At 43.1% G+C, this 26,842-nt stretch overlaps 1 protein-coding gene across 1 annotated transcript in view; it reads left to right on the forward strand.

The window, feature by feature from the left end:
• LOC147709987 (class I histocompatibility antigen, Gogo-C*0203 alpha chain-like) overlaps positions 1-23,700 on the forward strand; it is a 452,566-nt gene extending 428,866 nt beyond the window's left edge. The window contains exon 6 of the mRNA XM_086920675.1: positions 22,454-23,700. Coding sequence (XP_086776801.1) covers positions 22,454-22,509 — 56 coding nt within the window. The 3' untranslated portion in view covers positions 22,510-23,700. The remainder of the gene's footprint in view (positions 1-22,453) is intronic.
• Positions 23,701-26,842: the final 3,142 nt, after the last annotated feature.

Genomic DNA, 26,842 nt, shown 5'->3' on the forward strand with positions numbered 1-26,842 from the left:
CATCTCGAAACACCCGTTGACCCCTTCACCAGAAATTTTCAGCAGACACTGGATATCTTCAATCTGCAACAAAGCGTCAAGCTGCCTACTCACTCCATTGGCCACACCCTCGATGGTGTCTGTTCCAATTTCCCGTCCATCTCCACCTTGTCTCCCATTCCCCAAATCTGGACTGATCACAGTCTGATCCCTTTCCATATCCTCAACGATCCCCCTCTGAAATGCAAAAAACCAACTCACCAACACATTCACCCCATCAACTGGAAAACAGTCCAGAAAAATCTTACTTCTCATCCCTTGTCCTCTACCAATGCCCCCTCTCCCTCTGGTAACATCGATCAAGATGCAGTCCCTCTCAACAACTGGCTCTCCCAAGAAATCTCCAAACGATGCCCACCTAACAAAAAAGCCAACACCCTAAAAAAAACGAAAAATAAAGCCCCTTGGTATACGCCTGACCTAACAGCCGCACACCTACTCTGCAGGAAAGCAGAACGTAAATGGCGTAGATCCTACGACAATGACGATCGTAACAACTACATCCTACAGAGGAAAAATTATCTCTCAACCATTAAATCAGCAAAAAGAACTTACTATGTGAACGCCATCAAAGAGGCCAATCAAAAACAACAAACCCTCTTTTCCATAGTAAAATCCTTCACCAAACCAAAAGCACTTCAACCAGAAATCCCCCCTTCCCAAGAACTGTGTGGCAAGATCTCTGACTACTTTGAGGAAAAAATCAGTTCTATCCACAAAAACTCCCCCCCCCCCCCCCCCCCCCCCCCCCTCCGGTGTACTCAATCTTGGAGCTAGACCAATCTCGCCCGACCGCTAATAGTCTCAAACACTTTACCCCGGTGACCCTGACCCAGACCAGAGAAGCGATCCTTTCATGCAAATCTGGCTCACCTTCTGACCCTTGTCCCCCCAAGATCCTCCACACCATCATTGATGAAATCAACCCCATCATTAATGAAATAGTCAACCTCTCCCTCAAAACTGGCTCTGTTCCTCTCACTTGGAAAAAGGGTGTGGTTAAACCTCTTATGAAAAAGGCAAACAAACCCCCCTCTGATTTAACCAACCTTCGTCCCATCACCCTGCTACCTGCGCTAGGCAAAATAACAGAACAATTAGTCCACAAGGAGATCAAGTCCTTTCTTGATGCTCACAACCTTCTCCACCCCCAGCAATCCGGTTTCCGGTCCAAACATTCTACCGAGACCGCCCTGATCGAGCTGACCGATACCATCAAAGGTCTCCAAGATCAAAGGAAGAAGGCCATTCTGATCCTTCTTGACCTCACGGCGGCTTTCGATACTATTTCCCACTCCATTCTGCTAAACAGGCTTATGGACATCGGCGTAACTAACTCGGCCCTTGCCTGGATCAGTTCCTTCCTCAGTGACAGGTTTCAAACTGTTTCACTGGGCCCTTTCTAATCGAAAGAGAAAAAGATCTTCTGTGGAGTTCCCCAGGGCTCCATTCTTAGTCCCCTCCTTTTTAATATATATCTCATCCCCCTGCTTACTCTTATAGAATCGTTCGGCATAACTGTCACGTCTTATGCTGACGATACTCAGCTTGTCATCCCTCTCGACGACAATTCTAACACGGCCGAACTTAATCTCAAGCACTGCCTTACAGCGGTCTTTCAATGGATGGACGCCAACCACCTTCGCTGCAACTCCAATAAAACCGAGATCTTGCCCATTGGAAAGAATGCTTCTTTCAGTCCAGCCCTGTGGTGGCCTGACAACTCTGCTGCCCCACCTCAGACAGTATCATCGGCCAGAAACCTCGGAGTTATTTTCGATTCCGATCTCTCTTTCGATACCCACGTCGCAACTGTAGCAGGTAAATGCTTCGGAATTATTAAGTCCATGCGAAAATTCTTTGATTTTCTCATGCTCGACTCCAGAAAGACCATTGCGGTAGCCCTCATACTCTCTCGAGTGGACTATTGTAATGGCCTCCTGGCAGGGACCAAAAAATCCACCCGACTGAAACTACAAAGTGTACTGCACACTGCTGCACGGCTGGTCCTCAAACTCCCACGCAAATCTTCTATTTCCACTGCCCTCAAATCCTTACATTGGCTCCCCTTACACAAGAGAATACTCTTCAAAATTCTCATTGTAGCCTTCCGAGCCTTCAACAAATCCGGCCCTGCCTACCTGTCGAGACGCTTCCCTCACTACACCCCGGGTCGCTCTCTCAGATCCTCACAAGAAAACCTCATGACCCCCCCCAAATTCAACCTGAAGACTAAGGGTGGAAAAACACTCAGTTCCCTTGCTATTAGAGCATGGAACAGCATGCCAAGGCATCTTAGACTTCAGACGCAGGAGAAGCCATTTAGGAAGCTCCTCAAAACGTGGATTTTTAATCTCTCCGATGTCTGGACTAAATTAGCCATCTAGCCCCCCAACACCTTCCCGGTGATCTGGTCCCAGGTTTTACAGCGCCAAGATGCTCCCTTGGGAGCGAACGTTAGCGCTCTGTAAATACCTATCCAATACCAATACCAATACTTAGAGCCAAGCAAAAAGCTGCTCCCTAAACGTTCAGAACAACCTTCGGAGCCGGAACTGAAAAAACCTTTGGAACCCAAGAAAACCCGGTTCCACATACAGACACGGTAAAACCTCACAGTTCAAAGCCAAAAGACAAAGCAGTGCCAGAGACGGTGCCCCGTAAGGCAGCCAAACCTAAAAAGTCAGCACCAAAAGACCAGCATCCATCAGAAGAGCTTTTCATTCCAGATGCTAAATAAAAGACTCTTACAAAGGACCCTAAAACTGGTCAGATCATCCTCAGCTCAAAAAAGAGACTACTGGATACGCCTGCACCGTCTCCACCACCTCCTCCTCCACCTTCTCCTCCACCTCCCCCACCACACCATTCTCCTACACCATCCCCCCCACCAAGGGACGATGATGATAGTTCATATTACACTGGGAGGGTGCAGGTGAAGAGCCACCAGGAGACCTTAGTCCACCTTCTTCTACTGACCCCTGGGACAATTACAACACTCCAGATGTCCCTAATGTTCCACAGGAGGATGTATTCCCCTCTAGACCTTCACCTCCAGAGGACACAGGAGGATTTTATCAGCTCCTCTACAGAGCTGCACAATACCATGGGGTTAACTTACACACAGACCCAGTGGAAGAGAATTTCCTAATGGACACATTTGACATATAACAAAGGACCACCTCGATCTTGCCTATGCTATAAGGGGTCATCAAGCATGCACCTGAAGTTTTTAAAGATCGTGTTAGGGCTAGAGTTATTAACCCCAGGATCGAAAAGAAATACAAAGCTGCCCCTGTAGACCCAGCTTATATTAAAGGCCCCGTACCCTTAGACTCATTAGTAGTCTCCAACGCTAGGAAAAGAGCCAATTCTCAGACATCCAGTGATGCTCCACCCCCTGATAAAGGGTCCAAACTCTTGGATGCTTCTGGCAAAAGAACAGCGTCCCAGGCTGCTAACATATGGCGTATTGCCAACACTCAAGCTTTGTTAGCTAGGAAAGATAGGGCACATTACGATGAGTTAGAGACCCTATTACAGCACCTTCGAGACAAATACAAAAACAGGGCCAATGACCTTATACAAGAGGGAAAAGTGATCACTAACACTTTCATTCGCTGTGCACTGGACGCAGCAGACACCGCTTCTAGAGCAGTCAACACAAGTGTCCTTCTGTATAGACATGCTTTGCTATGCATTTCTGGATTTAAGCCTAAAGTTCAAACTTCTATTCTAAACCAACCATTTGATCAACGACACTTATTTGGATCTAATGTCTATTCATCACTAGAAAAAAAGAAAATGGATACAGACACAGCCAAATCCATGGGAGCATTGCAAGCGCAAGCTCCTAGACGTTCTTTTTGTTGCTCCTTCTACAAGGGCACCTCCAGAGGCTAGTCCTCTAACAACAACTCCACCTCTTACAAGTCTCCCACCCAGTCTACATTCACCAGAGGTTACCAGAGAGGAGGGTAGAGAGGCAACAATAACAAAGGTAGAGGGAAGACCAATAATACCAGATCTGCCTCCACACCTACCCAATGACTACCCTCCACTCCCCCAGACCATTCCACTCTGGTCGGGGGAAGAATACAGCATTTCCTTCCTGTCTGGAACAACATTATCACAAACAGGTGGGTGAGACAAATCGTTCAGTCAGGTTACTGTCTAGAACTTACCGTTACCCCCCGCCATACCACCCAGACAGCATCCAATGCCGTTAGAACATCTATCACTGCTCAAGCAGGAAGTCATCTCACTCCTGCAGAAGGGTGCAATAGAATCAGTTCCACTGCATCAACAAAACACAGGAGTTTACTCTCTGTATTTACTCATTCCAAAAAAGGATGGCTCTCTAAGACCTATTCTAGACCTGAGACCCCTGAACCTGTACATACAATCAGACCATTTCCACATGGTCACACTTCAACAGGTCCTTCCTCTCCTTTCACAAGGCAACTTCCTTGCCACTCTAGATCTAAAGGACGCCTACTTTCATATTCCCATTCATGCATTTCACAGGAGATACCGCAGGTTCGTAGTGGACGGGCAACACTACCAACTCAAAGTACTCCCTTTCGGAGTCACCACAGCACCTCGAGTATTCACCAAGTGCCTCGCTTTAGTTGCAGCTCATCTCAGAAGACAACACATTAATGTCTTACCATATCAAGACGACTGGCTAATAAAAGCCAGCTCATACAGGCAGTGTGTACATCACACTCACGCTACTATTCAACTACTCACCAACTTAGGGTTCACAGTAAATCGCGCAAAGTTTCATCTGCAACCGTCCCACATACAACAATACCTAGGTGCCACAATAGACACCTCAAAAGCCCTAGCTTATCCCATTCCAGCCAGGATAGAAAGCATGCAAACCCTAATAACCAAATTTCAGCCTCAACACTCTCTTCCAGCTCGAGTGTTCCTGCAGCTCATAGGGATGATGGCCTCTTGCATATTCATAATGCCTCACGCAACACTTCAGATCCATCCTTTGCAAGAGTGCCTAGCACGCCAATGGAACCAGGCTCAAGGTCAGCTAACAGATCTGGTGTTGATAGACTGTCGCACTCGTTGCTCTCTGCAGTGGTGTAAAACAAAAAACCTTTCCAAAAGGCAACCGTTCCTAGAGCCAGTTCCACAGATAGTCATGGCAGCGGACGCATCACTCTCCGGCCGGGGAGGTCATCTATTGCATCACACCATACAGGGCATGTGGACTCCTCAACAAAAATTACTCCACATCAACCTTCTGGAGTTATTAGCCATATTCTTAGCCCTAAAAGCATTCAAAAAACAAATATCATGCAAAGCTGTCCTAGTTTGAACAGACAACATGACAGCAATGTATTACATACGGAAGCAAGGCGGGACACACTCCCTACAACTCTCCCAACGAGCACAACAGATATGGAGATGGGCTATTCCCCAGAACATTTTTTTGCTAGCACACATGTTCCAGGAGTCCAGAACAATATAGCAGATCTGTTAAGTCGTCAAACTCAACAGATTCACGAGTGGGAACTTCATCCGCAAGTTCTTCAACCGTTTTTTCACATGTGGGGACAACCAGTCATAGGCCGCTTTGCCACACACGAAAATGCCAAATACCCATGCGTCGCCGCCAGATATCCACACCCATTGTCCAAAGGCAATGCGATATGGATGAATTGACCTCTCTGGCGCTGTTTAAAAAGGCCCTAAAAACGTGGTGCTTCTCTAGAGCCTACACAGGCTGAGCTGCAGAGTTCTTTGTTATGAGCTGGATTTGGAATTAGGCGCCTTGATGCCCATTGGGCTAAGTTTGCGCATGATAAGATCCCCTTTATTATTATTATTATTAGATTTGCTTACGCTTTTCCGCCTCTCCCATTCATTCCACTGGTGGTGGGCAAACTGCAGCAACACTCACTGACTCTTAGCCTAGTTGCTCCAACATAGGCCAGACAACCGTGGTACACAATATTGCTGGAATTATCAGTACTCCCGCACCAAAAACTACAACTCTCCCCTCGCCTCTTAACCCAGAATCGTGGAGAGATCCACCCAGACCCGGCACAGCTCAACCTAGCGATCTGGCTCCTGAGGTTTTAGTTTGGTTACCTTAACCTTCCCCCTGACTGTATGAGCGTCAGCAAGGAAGCTAGACGTCCCACCACTAGAGCCTGCTACGCAACCAAGTGGAAAAGATTTGTTATATACTGTAACAACAACAATATCAATCCATTAGATGTGTCTATTCAACACATCATATGTTATCTATTACATCTTCAAAGGTCTAACCTGGCGGAAACACTCCAGCCACTCCGGGGAACCGCAACCGACTGTCCGAGCCCCCGCCCGATTTGAGCAGAGCACTCCAGCCCTTTCCACCAAAACGTTTCACCCTGAAAATAGCATCAAAAGACTTTTTAAAAAACGGCGAGATTAGGTGAGAGCACATAGGGTTCAATCAACAGCAATGCAATAAAACAATGGCAGCAATGCAACAGATAATATAAATAAATGCTAGCTAAGCTTCTGGCTCACGCCTCAGGAATCACACCCAACCCGACCTATTTCTACGATGCTAACCTCTTGTCCCCTCTAGTCAGATTTCGGAAAGGCGTAATCCACTGGTGGACATTACCCCTCACACTGGTAGGCAGAGCAGCGCTGTTCAAGATGCTAGCTTTCCCTCGTTTCTTGTATGTACTGCATAACACTCCTCACAGTGTCCTGGATGCCTACTTTATCTGTGTAGAGAGTGAGATTAGAAATCTCCTATGGGACGGGAAGTGCCCATGCATAGCGACTCGCAAGCTCATCAGAGGATGGTACGATGGAGGGATTGTGTTGCCTGACCTGAGACAGTATTACTGGGCCTCCCAGCTTGCAGTGGTAAACCAATGGGTTTTCACCCTGCCTCTGGAGCCGGCATTCCGCACGGATAGATGGGTATTTTCCAAGGGAGGTTACCAGTGCACACTCTATTTCAATCCCAAGAGATTACACCTCACAGGCCCCACCGCCCATACGGTGACAACCTGGCATACTGTAACCAAGAAAATGGGCTGGCACAACAAAATCACACTGTTCCCTCCCCTGTGGGAATCCGAACGGCTTGGCACCTTCAGATCCGACATGCAATCACCTCTTTGGTTCCTAATGGGGAGACTTTGCCTGAGACCTCCCCACTGGAGGACAGACTTTTGACTGACAAGTAAGGCGATCTCGCTCACTTACCGGAGAGGAGTTGGTCTAACTGCTAGGGCGGTCAACCTCGAATCTGGGGAACTGGGTTCGAGTCTCTGCAATGACGATGAACATCCAGTGATTCTGGGCAAATCATTTAATCTCCCTGTCCCTAACAAAAACGAATGTGTCCTCATGTAATGCAACTTGTGCTATGTAAGGTGCTCTGATACCCGATTCCGGTCAAGTTTGCGCTATATAAAACTCTGTAAAATAAAAAAATATAAAATACTGCAAACTTTTGAACAATCAACCTGATCCGTTAATTCGCCAACAGTGGGAAACGGACCTTGGTTTCTTAGAGGACGATGACTGGCAGGAAGCCCTCTCCTCCCCCCGGGTGGTTGTCATCCCCGTGCGTCTCCGGTTGGTCCAGCGCAAGATTTTACATAGGTCCTACCTAGCCGCACACACACTGGTTAAGATGGGCCATCGACCTGATTCTAGTTGCTTTAGGGGGTGTGCTTCTGAAGGTACCTTCTTTCATATAATCTGGGTGTGCTCGCAATTACAGTCTTACTGGGGGAAAATAGTTTTTGAGTTGGCGAGGGTGAGTGGGAAAGCTATCACTATCTACCCACTGTGTTTATTGAATGTATGGGAAGCTACGGAATTGTCTCATACCGAACGTACATGGGCATCTCTAGGGTTTGCTCCGGCTAAAAGAAATATAGCTCAGGGGTGGGGGACTGGTATCCTACCGAAATACTCGGAATGGGCCAATGATATGGACAATACCATGATCGCGGAAAAGGATGTGTTTAAGTATAGAGGGTGTCCTGCGAGGTGGGATCATGAATGTGTTACTGTGATCTGCATACTGGGGTGATGCTCAGTACAGAATTAGTAAAGAAAGTTAAGGATAATCTGAGCATCCTCTCCTGACACAGGATAACACAACACCACCCATGAGGCTAGTCCAAGCTTCACTCTACCCATTTTATAAAGCTTATCGGCTATCAGCTGTGTAACCCCATTTCCAACAATTGCAACTGAATTTTTCATTTTTCCATTTGAGTCCCAGCTCTCGAGTCTCTACAGCTCTCCTAGCAGGCCCACCTAGGGGGAGAAATGTTGAGTTGTCCCATTTGGCATGTGGACCCGATACCAAGCCAAATCTATCAAACTCCTGAAGGAGACGGGGAACTGATCAGTGAGTCTGCCTGATGTATATCATTGTATCATTAGCATTTATCAAAGCAACATGTATATTATGCACACTTTGATTCCCCAGCCTGAAACAGTCTTTTAAGCTTAATTGTCAGTGGCTCAATCGGTGGTGCGAACAACAGGTATGACAACGGACATCCCCATCTTCTGCCCTTTCTATCTGTCATCTCTCAGAGACCATATGTCCGGCCCTTACTCTTGCAGACAGTTCTATATTAAGAATCCGGACACGGCTCAGCAAGTTGGGACCAAATCCTGTGCCTCTTCATACCACCATCATGTACCTCCAGTCCAGCGTATCGAAAGCTTTTTCGATGTCCAGCACGCTTTTGTCGACTGTTGAATTTGTGGTGTTTAATAGATGATTGATTCTATGGATGTTTATGAGCATGCTGCATCCCGGTATAAAACCACATTGGTCCGCATGCACCAGAAAGCCTATGGCTCAACGCAGTTTATTCGCAGGTACTTTTAAACGTATCTTCGCATCTGTATTCATTATTGACAATGGTCTGTACTAGGAAGGATCCCATGTGTCTCTCTCAGGTTTTGGTATCCTAACAATAATAGCCTTCCTCATGGTATCAGGTAGCCAGGTCATCTGTCTCCTTGTTTGCATCCAGTAGCTTCTGTGGTAGTTGCAGTTAATTTACTTGATACTGTCCATAGGTAAACTATCACCACCCGTAATTTCCCCCTAGCAATCCCTCGAATAGCCTGAGTTAGTCCCTCTTTGTCGAGCTCTAACTCAAGTTCCGCTCTTTGCACTTCATTAAGTATGGGAGCTGTAGCCCCACAGGAAAATCACAATGGAGACCGCATCTCCAACTGCTTATAAAGTTTGGCCAAAAGGATTGCAACATTTCATTTATACATGCATCAACATTAGAGCCACATCTGGTTTAGAGGTTTTCCTGGCTTACCGTTTTCACAATTCAGTTTCTGTGTTTATTCCTTTAGGGCTAGTTGGTGCAGTGTATCCCCAGTCTTTCCTGATTTCTCTTTTCCCTTTCAGGAGGTATACTTTGCTTTGGAGGTGTGTGACTTCTTGCTTCCTCCGTTCCTCTTGTACTGCACCTTGTTTTTCCATATATATTACTGATACACATCCCCTTAACACCATTTAGTGCCCCCCATTCAATCGCTCTAGCATTTGTTGACCCCTAGTTGTCATGAAAGTAGTTATTCTATTATGAACCTCTGTAGAGAGAATGACATCCAGCAGAGCTCCTGGACTCAACCTCCATATGGTGACTTGAGGTGTGACCTGAACTAGGGTCATGTTTTATCAGTAGAGGGGAGTGGTCAGAGAAGTATCTATTTAGATATTGAGCTATCTTTATCTTCCCGCTAATTGGAACATTTCATTTACTTGTGTTGGAAGGTGGTTTATTAGTAAGGGCAGGTAGGTACCTACACTTAGTAATACACCACAATCACAAGATATGGTCCAGTCAGGTTCTCAATAAATGAATCCTTGCTCAACCCTTGTTAGCTTGGCTGTGAGCAGACAGGCTTAACTTAGGAGACAGGTGTGTAAAGCACACAACACACAATAACAATCCAATACCAATTTATAAAAACAGGGAATATTTTTATGATTAGATGACACCAAAACAACATAGATCCAGTGCATGGACCTGCAGATATGAGTTTTTTAAATATTTAAAGTAAAACTAGTGCTTAAAAGCAAATAGCGCTCAAAAAGGGTAAAAAATGTCACACGGGACTGGGGAAAAGTCTAGAGTTCAGGCTGCCCACGAAGTAAAACCTTTACACTTACTTCCAGCCGTTTTCTGTGCAGTAAGAAAGTGGTCCACAGCACCAGCCTAGAATTCAGAAGCTGTGGTTTGCCTCTTGTTGTGTGGGACTATAATTCCCACAAAACAGCTGGTCAATCCAAATAACATCCAGGTGAATATTGCCAGATGGAGTAGTCCTTGTTGATGTTGCAGGTAGCCCTTCTAGCACTTTTCTACCTGTTGCTGATCAGGGAGTCCACTCCTTATCCTTTAAGACGGGCAGAGTCCTTTTTGTTGTGAAACCTTGTGAGTGCAGCAGGTGCAGTCCGTATTAATACAGTCCCCCATTGTGCAGTATAAGGGCCCTGCAGGGCAGTTTTTTTTACTCCAGATGTTTCTTTTGGGTCTTTGAGGGTCCACAACACCAGCCAAGGGTCCAGAAGCTCTTAGTTGCCTCTTGGAGTTTTGGGACTACAATTCTCACAATGCACCTGATCAAATCCTTTTAAGTCCAGGTGAAGCTGGTGAGCTGGGCTTGTCTTGGTGGAGCTGATGCAGGTGACTTCTTGAAGCTTTTTTCTACCCGTTGCCTTCAGGGAGTCCACTCCTCAATCTTGTGAAGCAAGTCAAACTCTCTTTTGTGAAACCCAGAGTGTGCAGCAGGTCCAGTCCTTGTGAGTGCAGTCCTCTTTTGGTGCAGGCCAGGGGGTTAGCAGGGCAGTCCTTCTTCTCTTGATATTCCCAGGCAGGGATATGAGTTGCTGGGCAGCTCTTCCATATTTTTATTGCAGTTTTTAAGCTAGCAAGAAGGTGGGCCCCCCTGATTGGGTGCAGTGTGCCACCCTCTGTGATTACATCTTTCTTAGAAGTGTGGCGTATTTTTTCCCAGAAATCAATTCTCACGAAAATCTGGACAAATTCTCTTCTGGAGGTTGAGGTATGGCTAACTCAACCCGCATGTGTGGCTAACTTTCCTCTACACTCCCTTTTCAGCCCCTTTCCAAATTCAATTACAGGGGCTCCCATCTGGCTGGGGGTGCAGGTAGTGGGATGGACCTGGTTCCTGCCCTCACTGTCTTTCTCCCTTTGAAGACCAGTTTGGCTACCCAGTCCCCTTCCTGTCCTGGCATCCACAGGCAGCAGATCTCCTCCCACCAGATGTCTCCTTTGTCCCAGCACAGGCCACTTCACACCTCAATAATGAAGCATGGTGTGATATAATTCCCTGCTGGGAATTGGGTGGCTCAGGGCATTATAGTTTTTATGCAAGCATGACCCTAGACAGTATGTGGTAGTAGTTATTTTATTGATTTGTTCGTCTTAGCCAATTACCTTCTTTACACTGGGGCCAAAAAAAAACAGCAGAAACTCAAAACAACAGAAAAAGAAGTCTCTGGTATCCAGTTTCTTTGGGTGTGAGTCTTCTCCGTCATGTCGGAAACCTTCTAGGACGCGTCCGTCCCCATACAGTATGCAGATGTTCCCAAAAGGCAAACAAAGATAAAGAACTGGTCAGGCCTCTGTACTGAATCACCAGTGTATTTTCCTCCACCTGTGCAGTCCCTCACCAGTGAGCGAGGGGGGAGGATGTGAGGGAAACTACTACTATGCAGTGCTCTTAGTCATGTTGTGTCCCCTTCAACCCCCTCCAAGTCAACCTCCTTTAACAACTCAATAATGGCACTTGCATGGAGCAACGGTCCTCTGGGACTGTAGCAAGGAATATCGTGGCATCCTATCTTCCTTGTGGACGTCTGGATACACATGTCTCTTGTGTTGGGGAAGCCTCGCTCTCCCTGGGTGCTCTTCCGTCCTCTGGACATCCTCCTTTTCACCTCGCCCGCCGGTTCCCTGGATGACTGTATCCTGTGGTTGCCCTGCGCCTCTTGACCGCCGAGTTCCTCGTTTGATTGTCGAGGGCCGGGCGCCATCTTGGAGTCCCCTAACTAATGGGTGCTCCCTATCACACGTGGCTCAACCTATCAAAGGCTGGCCAATCAGAAGAGGCTGCAACAAGGCTGATTTTAGGTAACTACAGGAAATAAGTTCTATAACTTCTTTCTGGCCATACTTCTAATAAATCCAACCTTGACAATTTGCTGGATTTATTGCAACTATTATTTTCATACTTTGAATTATTTTCGAGGTCACTCCTGTCCATAGTTACGCTTTATTAAGGATTAATAAAGCGTTTCCATGTTAGCCTATGGAGCTAGCAATCTACAATGAGGGGTAAATGAAATGTGAGTTTTTCCCCTCACCAGGGCATATAAAACATCTTTTATAATGCCCCTACTTATTTTAACAATGCACTCTACCCAGGAGACACCTAGGACAGACCTTAGAGATGGCTTGTATGTAAAAATAAGTTAGCTTAAAACTTTGAAGGTACTTTTAATTCCAAAGCCGACTTTGGACATAGTTAATTTTAAAAGCAGCCTGTAAAGCAGGGCTGGCTTTAAAATGACAACCGGCACCACAGCAGTGTATACTTCAGTGCATTAAATCCACTGGCCTCTAAAGCTACATGCCCTACCATATACTAGGGATTCACTGGTAGGTTTTCAGTATAAATTGTAATTACACCTTATTACAATGTACCTTTTAAACAGAGCACTGACCCTGGGCCTGGTTAGCACACCTCAGGGCACAGTCAGAGTGAGAAACCCAGCATCTAGTGTTCCGAAAGGGAGGTAAAAAGCGGAGAGACATCTGCAAAAATCCCTGTTTTCTTACAACTTGTAGGTCCCTAGTATATGGTAGAATACGTACAGAGGGTCTGTAAATTTAATGCTATTAGTGGGCCTGTATCACTCATTGTACTACCTACTAAAGTAGCACTTTAAAACATGTCTCAGCTGTGCCATTGAAGCCTGTAGTGCAGTTTTAAAACTGCCAACTCGACGTGGCAAAAAACCTTTTGCCAGGCATAAACCTTCCTGTTTAATACAAATGTCACCCTGAAGGTAGATGTAAAATGACATTGGGTTACCTTATTACAAATGTTAATTTTTGATTAGGAGGAGATGGGGATGTCAATTTTGGACTCAAATAAATTGAAATTTAAAATCCTGAGCCGGATTTTAAATTAAAATTTTGAAAATTCCACTTTTAGAAAGTTGCCATTTTCTTGACCCTTGAAGATCATGTGCTGAAATGTCTTCAACAAAAATGAAATAATCCCACAGTATATTTGTGCTGTGCGAGAAAGAAAGGATCTGGGGTTTTTTGTATTTTTTTTGCTCCGATACTGTGTTTGTGAAAAGATGGATCCGGTAAAGATTGTTACTCACAGCATCCCCCAGGGGCTCGACACAGAGTAGAACTGGGAGACGTTCTCAGTGAGATATATATATTCATATAATCATATTCATATTTATATTCATGATATATCTATATATATATATATATATATATATATATATATATATATATATATTACCTACTGGCGGTCGCCAGTAGGTAGTTATAGTTAGGATTATTTTGTATAGGGAATCTGCAACATTCTATTGGAAATAACTTTGGCGCCGATTGAGGGATCTGCCTGTAATTTGCCTGAAATTTGCCTCGCTGTGGTCCGCTCCTTCCCTTAAAGTTTGGGGGGATTCGTCAAGTGGGGGCCGAGATAAAAGGGGGGTCCCAAAACGTGTTTTCCCCATGTTAATTTCCATAGGGCGGTTGGACTCACTTTTAGCCCGAACGGCTGAATGGATTTCCACAAAACTTGGCAAAATTGTAGGGACTGGTAGCCCGATGTGCCTTTGCTATGTCTCAAGATATGTGCTCCAGTGGATTTTGAGTAATTTAGGTTCAAAAAAATATATATATTTATAAGCGCGCCCCGGTACGCGCACCAGGGCGCGCTACGTGAGTTCGCGAGCGGAAAGCTGATTGGCTCTTGGGTGTCTGTCAGCATTCCAAACAGTCCGGAGCAGCCGCCATCTTGTGTCTCGGTAGGATCGAGACACAAGAGGTGGCAAAAACAAAGGGGGAAATGACCAAAAGGGGGCAGGGTAGACCCCCCCTGACCCCCTAGGTTTGATGTGGGGGCGAAAAGAGGTCTGTCACTCTGTCACAAGCATGGTGTCATCAGTGATGTCATGAGTGATGTCACTGACCATGTCATGAGTGATGTAATATGTGATGTCATCAGCAGTGCATTGCAGGCGCGCAAGTTATAGTGAGTCCAACTAACTATAACCTGGGAATTTCAATGGTTTTATGTCAGTAAAATTTCCAGCTAACTATAACTGGTGTCAAACCTATGGTTTTTTCAGTATATATATATATATATATATATATATATATATATATATATATATATATATATCGCTACACAAAGTGATCCTTAAGCGAGTCGAGAGCGCTCCGCAGTGTGTGCTCTGCCCAGGGGTCGGATCCTGACCCAGGGAAATTTGAATATACAAAGGAGGCGGCACAACCAGGATACTTTTCAAGCCTTGTTTATTTCACTTCACCCCACCAACGCGTTTCAGCCACAACTGGCCTTGCTCACGGTCGGTTAGTCCCTCCACAGTGTTGCTTTTTGTACTATCCCATATTAGCTAGTTATGAAGCATTATGGGAATTGTAGTTACAACTTTGTGAGAAAATTAAAATAACAGAAAAAGGACATTGTGTGCATTTCAACTACTGCACTTTTGTGACTGAAAGTTCAATGTGGCGTATCGATTATAATGTGGATGAATTAAATATCCAAACTGACGAGAGACCTAGTACTGGATTAAAAAGAAAATCAAGGTACTATCCGATTCTATCACCAGGCAACAAGATAGATCTGTTTTCTGAGGCAATAACAAAGGAACTGGACAATCTTTCAAAACTAAGAAACAACATACGTGAAAATCTGTCAAAAACAGAACGAGGAGCCATCAAAACATTAATTGAAAATGACAAAATTACTATAAAGCCGGCGGACAAGGGGGGCAATATTGTCCTAATGAGAACATCGGACTATGTGCAAGAAGCCATGAGACAATTGAATCAAGAAAATAACTATCAAAAACTGGAAACGAACCCATATGTGAACATGAAGAGGGAGTTGCAAGAACATCTAGAAATATGGTACACGAAAGGGCTAATTGATGACGATGAAAAGAAATATTTAACTATCGAGCATCCAATAACACCTTGTATATATTTTCTCCCCAAGATTCACAAGACTCTAATTCACCCTCCAGGAAGACCCATTGTCTCCTCTTGTGGCTCACTATACGAAAACGTCTCCAATTATGTTGATAAATTTCTAGCTCCTATTGCCCAAAGTCTACCTTCCTATATCAAAGATACTGGGGATTTTCTAAGAATTTTGATGAATGTGAACTGGAATTCAGAGTATCTTTTAGCTACCATCGATGTGGTTTCACTTTACACGTCAATTCGTCATGAGGTCGGAATGCAAGCGTGTGAATATTATCTAAAGCAGCGTAGCATCGCATATCTAGACCACTCAAAGATGCTGATAAAAATGATTGACTTATGTTTAAAGAACAATATATTTCTCTTCAACAAGCAATTGTTTAAACAAATATGTGGTACTGCCATGGGCATTTCTCTATCTCCTAACTACGCAAATATCACCATGGGGTGGTGGGAGAAGACCATAGCATGGAATCAGGACAAACAACAGGATTTGGATCGAATGGGTACGTTAGATTGATGACCTGTTTATTATTTGGCATGGCACAGACACTCAGTTTCAAAGTTACTTTAACAAATTGAATGAGAACGATCTTGGTCTACAATTCACATTTAATACAAGCACACAAGAAATAGACTTTCTGGACACCAAAATATATGTGTCTGATGACAAACTTGAATCCACTCTATTTCGTAAAAAAACAGCAACAAACAGTGTGTTACATGGGACTAGTTTTCATCCCAAATCCCTCCTACGCAGCATACCATATGGAGAATTTACACGATTGAAGAGAAATTGTTCTGTACCAGAGGATGCGGAAAAAGTGATACAAGAAAGCAAGTGCAGATTCAGAGCAAGAGGATATGAAGAACGTGTTCTGACAAAATGCAAAAGAAAAGTTGACTTGAAAACGAGGACTCAAACATTAATCGAACAGACCAAAACCATTGAAACCAATGCACCACCCAGATTCAAAACGACCTTCAGTAAAGAAAGTGGAAATATTGCCCGCATAATGAGAAAATACTGGCATCTCCTGTCAGGGGACCCTGACATAGGAGCAACACTCGGCGAAGCTCCGTCAATAACATACAAGAAAAATACATCTCTCAAAGACTTACTGGTTAAAAGTTACTTCCAAATAGAACCAAAATCAAACTGGTTACAAAATCAACGAAAAGGGTTCCAACCATGTAATTCATGCAAAGCGTGCAAGATCGGTAAAAGCATGAAAGTAATTGAAGAACCAGATGGCAAAATAATGAGAATCGACCAACAGATCACTTGTTCCTCAAAAAATGTAGTATACATCGTGGAATGCAAGTGTGGAATGAAATACGTGGGATGTACCACATGTATGCTAAAAAAACGGATTTTGGAGCATATCAGAGCGGTGAAAAATTTGAACATGCAATACGCCACAGCCAAACACATGAGTTCCTGCCAAAATGGAGATTGGAGACTAATGCAATTCTACGGAATAAAGATGCTGGACAAAATGGAAAGAGGTGGAGACCTAGTTCGCAAACTACGTCAAATTGAGTCGCGGATGATAATCAAACTCAGAACAAAACATCCGAAAGATGAACTTTGGAGAGGATCTGCACATTCATCTGGAATAACATGTTCCTGAAATGACTAGGGTACTATACCCAACAAATCAAGACAATCATCGATGAACTATAATAAAAGACCTGGGTACTATACCCAATAATTGACACATTATAATCGATACGCCACAGTGAACTTTCAGTCACAAAAGTGCAGTAGTTGAAATGCACACAATGTCCTTTTTCTGTTATTTTAATTTTCTCACAAAATTGTAACTACAATTCCCATAATGCTTCATAACTAGCTAATATGGGATAGTACAAAAAGCAAATCTGTGGAGGGACTAACCGACCGTGAGCAAGGCCAGTTGTGGCTGAAACGCGTTGGTGGGGTGAAGTGAAATAAACAAGGCTTGAAAAGTAACCTGGTTGTGCCGCCTCCTATATATATATATATATATATATATATATATTACCTACTGGCGACTATAGTTAGGATTTTTTTCAATGTTAAATCCCAAAATTCTATTTGGAATAACTTTGGCGCCGGTTGACGAATCTGCCTGAAAATTTCCTCAAAATGGTCTTGCGGCGCCCCGGTCCTTCCCTAAAAGTTTGGAGGGGATTTGTCAAGCGGTGGCCGAGATAAAAGGGGGGTCCCAAAACGTGTTTTCCCCATGTTTATTTCCATAGGGCGGTCGACCTCACTTTTAGCTCGTACGGCTGAATGGATTTCCACCAAACTTGGCAAAATTGTAGGGACTGGTAGCCCGATGTGCCTTTGCTATGTCTCAAGATATGTGCTCCAGTGGATTTTGAGTATTTTAGGTTCAAAAAAATATATATATCTATGGCAGCGCCCCGGTACGCGCACCAGGTAGCGCACCGGGCGCGACACGCGACTTGCGCGCGGAAAGCTGATTGGCTCACGGGTGTCTGTAAACATTCGAAACAGTCCGGAACGGCCGCCATCTTGTGTCTCGGTAGGATCGAGACACAAGAGGTGGCAAAAACAAAGGGGGAAATGACCATAAGGGGGCAGAGTAGACCCCCCCTGACCACCTAGGTTTGATGTGGGGGTAATAAAAGGGCCCCGCGGAGCAAAAATATTTTTGATTTTTGCGGGGGGAGCGCCCGGCACGCGCACCGGGGAGCGTACCGGGGAGCGTACCATGGGGAAAAAAGAATGAGAGACTTTTCTAAAATTGTATGTTTATTAATTGCTCTTTTTGTTGTTTTTTTAAAATTTATTTAAGTACCAACATGTAGGTACCAATGCAGCGTCTAAAATTTAATATACACCGTCTCCTTTGTAGATATCTTGCATGTTGTTACCGAAGTTATTGTGGAATATGGAATTCATACCATAGTGTGTCAGGAAAGCAGAAACAACATGGAGGCAGGAGATGCTAAAGAGATGTTAAATACACATTGGAGATAATATAGTGGGAGAAAGGAAGTAACTATGAGCAAACTTACTATGTAACACAAAAAAGTTGAACAGTATACTATAAGTCTGACTTTACATTATAATCAATTTGATACTAGTTTAAGAATTACATATAAAAATGAATGTCTGAAACAATTTTAGAATTATTAAATATAAATTTATTTTTCAGATTCTTTTTCCAAATGTAACAGAACTTCTAATATTTGATTGTCGGAAATGTCCTCATTTTGAATCAGGAAATCTACTGATTGTACACATTGAAGTAGTTCATAGTCCCGTGATTCATCCATAAATTCTAAGTTATCATTGGGTTCAATAACTTTTTCATTGTTGCTCTCCAGAACAATTTTGAAGGAAATGTTTTGCTCTCCTTCCATTTTCGTGCTGTAATTTGCATTAAAAAAATATATCAGTAGAGATAGGGCACTGTTGGGTTTAAGTTTAGACAGGTAGTTTGGATTTTTTAACAGTGATTTTATCTTTGGGCAGTGTATGGTATCAGACTGGAAGTAGAAATATAAAACAGTGTATGTGATAAAGTAACAACATTGGGAATGGGTATAATGGGGCATGGTAGACACTCCCTGACCCCCTAGGTTTCCTGAGGGGGTCTTAGGAGGCCTATATAGGTAAGCGGACGGTGCGCGCACCGGTGCGCGCACCGGGAAGCGCACAAAAGTGAAAAAAAGTATGTAGAGTTTAAAAAATGATAGCAAATTTTTATTATTGGAAGGTAGTTCTGAAAAGAACTTTTTTTATTTTTGTTGTTTTATATTTTTTTTATTTTTCTGAACATTTTTTGTTTTTTTTTGGTTTTTATGAACTATTTTATATTTTTTTAGGGAAGAAACAAAAAACTGGGAATTAACAATGGCTCAACACGAGCAAAAAATTAAAAAAAAAGCTACTGCTTTCTTTACTTGCTGCAGTGGTGGTTGTCTACAGCATCATTAATGAGGGAAATACTTAGTTGCCCGTAGCAGATGGTCTTTCCACAATAAATGCAGACCATCTTTAATCCACCAAATTTAATTTGTATGTTTGGCATCATTTCGCGCCCTTCTGGTGCTGCAACCGAAATTTCACCTGTGGAGGTGCTGGCCTGAGGATCTCTGTTCTTCTGAAGCATGTCCCGTACCTCAGCCTGTGCCAAATTGTTAGGATGCCACCTCTCCATGTGGCGGATCATTGTATAATTCCCAAAGGAATACTTTTTCTTTGGGTTGCCCCTGGAGAGGTCTTTGTTGCAAATCAAACAGGTGACATGTGGGGCATTCACTTTTTTTTGCCCAGCAGGGATGGAGAAGTACTCCCATATAAAATGCACTTTCACATGCCTTTCCCTAGGTTCTTCCCGCAAGAATCTCCTAGGCTGTTCCTCCTCATCATCTTCTTCCTCCTGTTCTTCAACTCCTGGAAGGATCTGGGGTGGTGGACCTTCCTTTCTGGGTGGTGGTGGTGGTGGTGGGGGTGCACCGGCTGCAGCTACTACTGAAGCCATTTCTCTGCTCACAAATAGCTCTTCTCTCTCAAAGAAGGAAGTAAGAATGAGGAAAAAAGGAGGGGGCTTTCATCATTTGGAGAAAATTAGTTGAGAACCAATGAAAAGTGTTCTATTCAGGTCACATGTCCCGACGCGCTTACGTTACGCGCTCCGGCGCGCTTACGTTTCGCGCTCCGGGTCGCGCCACGGAGCGCTTTCGGGTGCGTTTACGCAGTGCGCCGAAGGAACGCATCACGCGGTTCCGCGATACGTCACGCTTACGCGGCGCGTCACGATGTTGTTTTCGTTCGCGGCAATTGCGCTGACGGGGCGCTCACCGTTACGCGCACCGGGGCGCTAAACAGAGTTGCGCTTACCGGTGGACTGCCCGGTGCGTGTAACTGGAGTGCACCGGGGCAAAAATTTAAAATAAAATAATAATTTAAACATAAACAAAATTGTATTAAATAAATATAAAATACATTATTCATTTTAATGAAGTATCTATTTTACAGCTATTGATATTTGCTATTAAAAAACCATTGAAATTCACAGAAAAAACCATAGGTTTGAGACCATATATAGTTAGGTGAATATTTTAATCATACAAAACCAATGAAATTCCCATATATAGTTAGTTGCACTAACTATATATTTCGCGCACCCGCAATCCACTGCTGATGATGTCACATATTACGTCATTCATGACATGGTCAGTGACATTACTGATGACATCACTGATGACATCTCAAATGACATCACTGATGACATCACTGATGACATCTCATTTGACATCATTGATCACATCACTGATGACATCATTCTTGTGCTAATACGATGAACCTCTTCAGACTCTAATATAACCTTAGATACACTCAGTGTATATAGACACTCACACACTGTTACTCATCCATGGAGTTACTCAAACACCTAGTCAGTCATGCAAAGAATCGAACACCTCCATTTCCTCAACTATACAGTTATACACACCTTACTTATTCAAACATATACTAACACATATTTACTCTCTTATACAATCTCTGATACAAGTTCACAATGATCCATACAGCCACTCACACATTCACTGGCTCTCATGCACAGTTACATGGGTTTGAGGCCCTATATATAGTTAGGAATTAGCATTTAAAAAACCTTTGAAATTCACTGAAAAAACCATAGGTTTCACACCAGTTATAGTTAGGAATTAGCATTTAAAAAACCTATTAAATTCACTGAAAAAAACATAGGTTTCACACCAGTTATAGTTACCTGGAAATTTTACTGACATAAAACCATTGAAATTCCCACGTTATAGTTAGTTGGACTCACTATAACTTGAGTGTGTAATGCACTGCTGATGACATCACATATTACATCACTCATGACATGGTCAGTGACATCACTCATGACATCACTGATGACACCATCCTTGTGACAGAGTAACAGACCTCCTTTCAGTGTAGTGTAACCCTTGAAACACATAGTCAAAAAAAGAAACTAACATTTTCGAAAAAAAAGAGATATCCATACCAGTTACAACCAATTCAGTATTATCACCATCTATATACACATCCACTCATTCATCAATAGTTCTATATAGTCACTCATACATATACTCACTCATCATATGTAGTGATACACCTATACATCCCGTTACACACCGACAGTCATCAAAAAGTTACTCACATATGCAAATAAACTATTGAACATCCATTTATTTACATATACAGCTATACACACACTACCACCTTACTTCTAAGGAAACTTACACATACTTACTCTCTTAAACAATCACTTATAGAAACACATACTTATTTAAACAAGAACTCTTTCAATCTCTCACTCTCACATATACTCACTTATATACATCAATACTCACATATACTACATTAGAACAAATGTAGTTAATGTTAAAGATACTAGTGTGACAGTCATTCACTCACTAACACACACATATACTCACTCATCCACCCATACAGTCCTGCACATATGCTGTCTTCAAAACTCATACAGTGAGTCAGTCACCAACCCATGCAGCCAATTATACACAAAATGAAACACTGATACAAACATTTAAATATTTAAACAATACTCGCTAATATATGTATTCACTAAGATACACTTAATAAGCCAGTTAACAAATGATTTTTTTTTTTAAAAAACATCCATTAAGACACTTATTTAAACATGTATTCTTCCGTCGACCTTTACATATACATATATAAAACATATTTATTTTTCAGAAAGACACACATTCACTGGATGGTGTCATCAGTGATGTCATGAGTGATGTCACTGACCATGTCATGAGTGATGTAATATGTGATGTCATCAGCAGTGCATTACACGCGCAAGTTATAGTGAGTCCACCTAATTATAACGTGGGAATTTCAATGGTTTTATGTCAGTAAAATTTCCAGGTAACTATAACTGGTGTGAAACCTATGGTTTTTTCAGTGAATATATATATATATATATATATATATATTCATATATTCATATTCATATATTCATATTCTTATTTATCCTGCACCATTACTTATTATCCGTGCCTGGCTGATAATGGGGCTCTTTTTTCAGAAATCTTTAATCCTCAGTCTTATTTTTTGACAGGTCGAAAACCTGAGAGGGGAGTCGCCAATCAGTCTCTAAAAGAAGGGAGCATCTGAAGAGCAGAGGAATCCATCTCCGGGCTCCAGCAGCCTCCATCCCTGCAGAGTGATGAAGTAGCAGCCTGTTCAAGTTCAAGTTCAGAAATTTATATAGCGCACTACTCACCCAGAGGGTCTCAAGGCGCTTGGGGAGGCGGGTGCATTTACTTATCGAATATCCAGGTTTTTAGTTGCTTTCTTGCTTTCTGTTAATAATTCTTCCCTTTGTCGCTCCCTTCTGTCTTCCACAGAAGCTTCAGTTTCCTTTTTACGAATGATTCCCTTCGTTATTAAATAGTGAAGGGGAAGACTGACGTTTAAAACTTTTGAAGTTCTTCGAACAGAGGACATTTTATTTTTCATATATTTTTATTCTCATGTACATTGAATTTGAAAGCGTGAATAATTAGATAAGAATTTTTTGACACATAATCTTAGTTCCATATCCAACAGTAAGTTCTGTTTTTATTCATTGTGATCGCTGGTGCATGTAAGGTCCTTTAGCTGACTGGGACCAAATTGATACTGAATTACATTTGTGCCGCGGGGTTTCAGTGTTTGTGCACTCGGGTCTAAAAAGGAGGAATCTGGAGGGTGGTTAATGTCAGACCTGTACCACTGTGTGGAGGGGATAGTTGCAGTCTTGTGCACCTACATTCATAGTGTACACTCTCCAGATCACACCTCTGTGTGCAGAATGGATGGTGTCAGAGCCGTACATCTGTGTATAGTGAATAGTCGCAGAGTTTTACACCTACTTGCAGAGTGTATACTCTCCGGATCGTACCTCGGTGGATAGTGTAAGAGCCGTACATCTGTGTGCAGTGCAATGTCAGAGCCGTACTTCTGTGTGCAGTGGATAGATAGTTGCAGGATAGTACAGCTACATGCAGAGTACGTGGTGTCTAGATCTTCTCGCTGTGCATAGAGTGGATAGTGTCAGAGCTGTACCTCTGTGTGCACAGTGGATAAAGGTGGGATCATATGTATGTATGTAGATTATATAATCTGGGTGCTGTACATCATATACTGAGAGGACAGTGTCATAGGCATACAGCCGCCTGAAGAGTGGATAATGTGGGATCCGCGCATGAGCGGGTGATATTAAATATTGGAACACAGGTCCGAATGCCATCGAAGTGGGAGTGTTATAATGAATCAACTATTCTTTACCTGTGGGTGTATTTGGAGCAAATAAAGTGTATACACAAAATGCTTGTTTTGTGTCCTTGGTGTGATTCTGAAGTTTTTCTCTCCAGCTATAATAAACATCATAACATGGCCCGGCTGAGGCGGAACTGCCAAAGATACATTTCATTTTCCAGTGATAGTCGCGGGGCTTAAAGTGCACAGAAGACCCTGCAGAAGGCGCGCGCTGATTACAATAGATATCGATACCAGGGCTTCGAAGGGTCATTGGAATGAAAGGGGCAGGAGGTCTTCAGCTAGATAGTAATGCAGAAGCTTCGAGGGGTCGTTGGATTTAAAGGGCTTGAGGTGTCCAGCTAGATTAAGGTGCCAGGGCTTTGAGGGTTATTGGAATTAAAAGGGAAGGACTTGTTCAGCTACATATCGATGCCAGGGCTTCGAAGGGTCGTGAAATTAAATGGGGCAGTAGGTGTTTAGCTAGATATTGGTGCCAGGGCTTCGAGAGGTCGTAAATGAGAGGGGCAGGAGGTGTTCAGCTTGATAACGATGCCGGGGCTTCAAAGGGTTGTGGATAAGGAACAGCACTCAAGTAGCAGAATTTCCACTGGTCCATTATTATAAATTCATTGGAAATGATAAATGCATCCACGTGTTTCAGCTACCTATCACAGCCTTGTTCACGATTCTGAACGTCATGAATGTTTTGCCATTTATATTCAATGACAAAGGAAAAATACATACAATGTGTAGGCTTATACTGCAGTTTGGCTCAGCGCCATCTTTGAAAGTGCAAATGCACTGATAGTTCATATGTTCAAGCATTGACAGATCTAACAAGAAGATAATTATAACTAAGGCTTCCTGTTTTCTGTTGTTACTGATTTTTACAGATAAATACAGACAGAAAACATTTAGTTTCTTGTCTGTATTTATTTTTTAATGTGGATAAAAACGGAAATTGGTCTGCTTTTGAGTCATTCTAGATACTGTCTGCCAAGACTGCCAGGCCAATAGCTGTGTGAATTGGTAGGTAAAAGGGCTAAAAACGAAAGGAATTTTAGTAAAGAGGCATTAACAGCAGTAGATACGCACAAGGTTGCTACTGAAACCTGCATATTTTCCTATAAGTGCATTGATTTATCTTCTGTGGGGGTTTACAACATTGAAACTTAGTAGGCATTCAAGCATGAGTGCATAGTTACTGGTTAAATACATGTGAAAATATAGTAATTTCAGTTTCATTATTCCACAAGACCCAAATTAAATATGGATAAATACAGATAAAATTAGCAAAAAATAAATATGGATAAATACAGACAGAAATGTCAAAAATATAAATACCATAAAACCAGGAGCCCCAATTATAACGCAGTATTGGGACACTGAATTCAGTGTTACTTGACATAAAGAACTATTTTACATTTAACTGACTACAAATATCTCCACTATCTTAGACTTATAAAACACAGTAAAGCTTCATTACATATTGCTGCTGCTTATATCATATTAAGTGCTGTGTCTTCTTATTAATTGCAAGTGCCAATATTTGTAAAGTGCTAAGTGCAGAGGTGCTAAAACATTTATTTTTAACATCAAAACACTTCCATGGGCGATAGTAATAAGACTCCAATATCAAGCTGAATTCAGTATTACTCAACTCGTTTGCATTATTTAATACATAAATATTTATGCTCCTCCTTATAACATTAAAAAAAACACTCAAGTCTATCTTTCTGCCTCTAATGTAATTCAAAGAGCTGTAATTACGGTGCTGGGTTGTGCTATTGTTCGACAAGTGCCTGTTTGAGCAAGTGCTATGTGCTATTTACATTGTGTGCCCTAAACTTAGCTATTGTTGTAAACCCCCAATTAATTGTCTTTCTTAGACTATGTCCAAACAGGGAATTCAACTGTTACACCCTAATGGTAATGCTAAAGTTGAGTTACCCTGCTATTATGGATTACATCCTTTGGTCCCTTATCACGCTATAGTTTTTTTTTTGGTATTCAAACTGCTTTATTGCATAATAAGGAAATTACACTGCTGTGCTCGCCCATAACCTGGAGGCTGGCAGCATCATGGCCAAAGTGATATGAAACAAAAGCAAACAGAGATAAACACAGCCTTGTTACCGGCATCCCGGAGGCCCGGTGGCGACAAACCATATCAATAAGGGAGTGTCTGGTGGTGAGCATAAAACGAGGAAGGGAGTAAAAAAAAGGAAGAGAGGAAAGCAAAGGAGTGGATTTGAGTGGGGGGGGGGGGGGAATAAAACAAAAAAAGGAATAAGGGGGGGGAGGGGAGGGAGAAAGGGAGGAGGAGTATGTACATTTTAGGATTTGCAGCAGCAGAACAGGTTTTACATTTTTTCCCCCCCAATTCTTATCAACCCGCAACAATAAACAATAAAAAAAAGAGGTCTTATACACACGTCTGAATGAAAAAGAGATTCCAGATCTATGCGGTTGCTCACAGAATAAAGATCATAGGTTGCTACATGGCACTGTGGTAGCGGTTGTGGCGTCGGTTGGGCCTGCATAGAAATAGGGTAATGGCCTTGTGCTGTGTCCCCAGGAAGTACTAGTATAAGGAAATGTGAGAATGTGATGCGTATTGGATGGTGGAATAGCAGCTGCTCGCGTTAAGTATCATGTCAATGTTAGTAGCGTGGTCAGAAGGGGTCATGTGTCAGGTCGGAATCACAGTATATGCATGCGCCAGGAACTAACGCTTCTTAGTCTCCAGGGCCGGTAGCCTGATCAGTCACCCTCCCGCTGATGTTCCGAGGCCGCGTCGTCGTCCTCCTGAGCCAGCAGGTAGGAAACCAGTGGTTCCCAGATGTCTTTTGGCCTGTTTGGGAGCGGCAACAATTCGGAATAAGTGATGTGTTGGACCTGACAGTAAGTCATATCCGAGAGCCAGTCCTTAAACTTTGGTGCCCTGCCTCGGCTCCAGCGACATGCCACACATCGCTTAGCCAAGAGCAGAGCAGTATCGATGAATTTCCTGCTGGATTTTGGAATATGCGGTGTGTGTCCCAGAAGTGTGATACGCGGCTCCGCCTCAATAGTGACCTTGGTCATTGCTGTGAGAGCATCGGTCACCTGCTGCCAGTACGCCCGAACGGCCGGGCATTCCCAGGCAAGGTGTAAGAAGCCCACATGGTCAGCTTGACAGCACTCGCATTTGTCAGTATCAGCC

The sequence above is a fragment of the Lissotriton vulgaris genome, chromosome 5, assembly GCF_964263255.1.
Source record: "Lissotriton vulgaris chromosome 5, aLisVul1.2, whole genome shotgun sequence".
Taxonomy (NCBI): Eukaryota; Metazoa; Chordata; class Amphibia; order Caudata; family Salamandridae; genus Lissotriton; species Lissotriton vulgaris.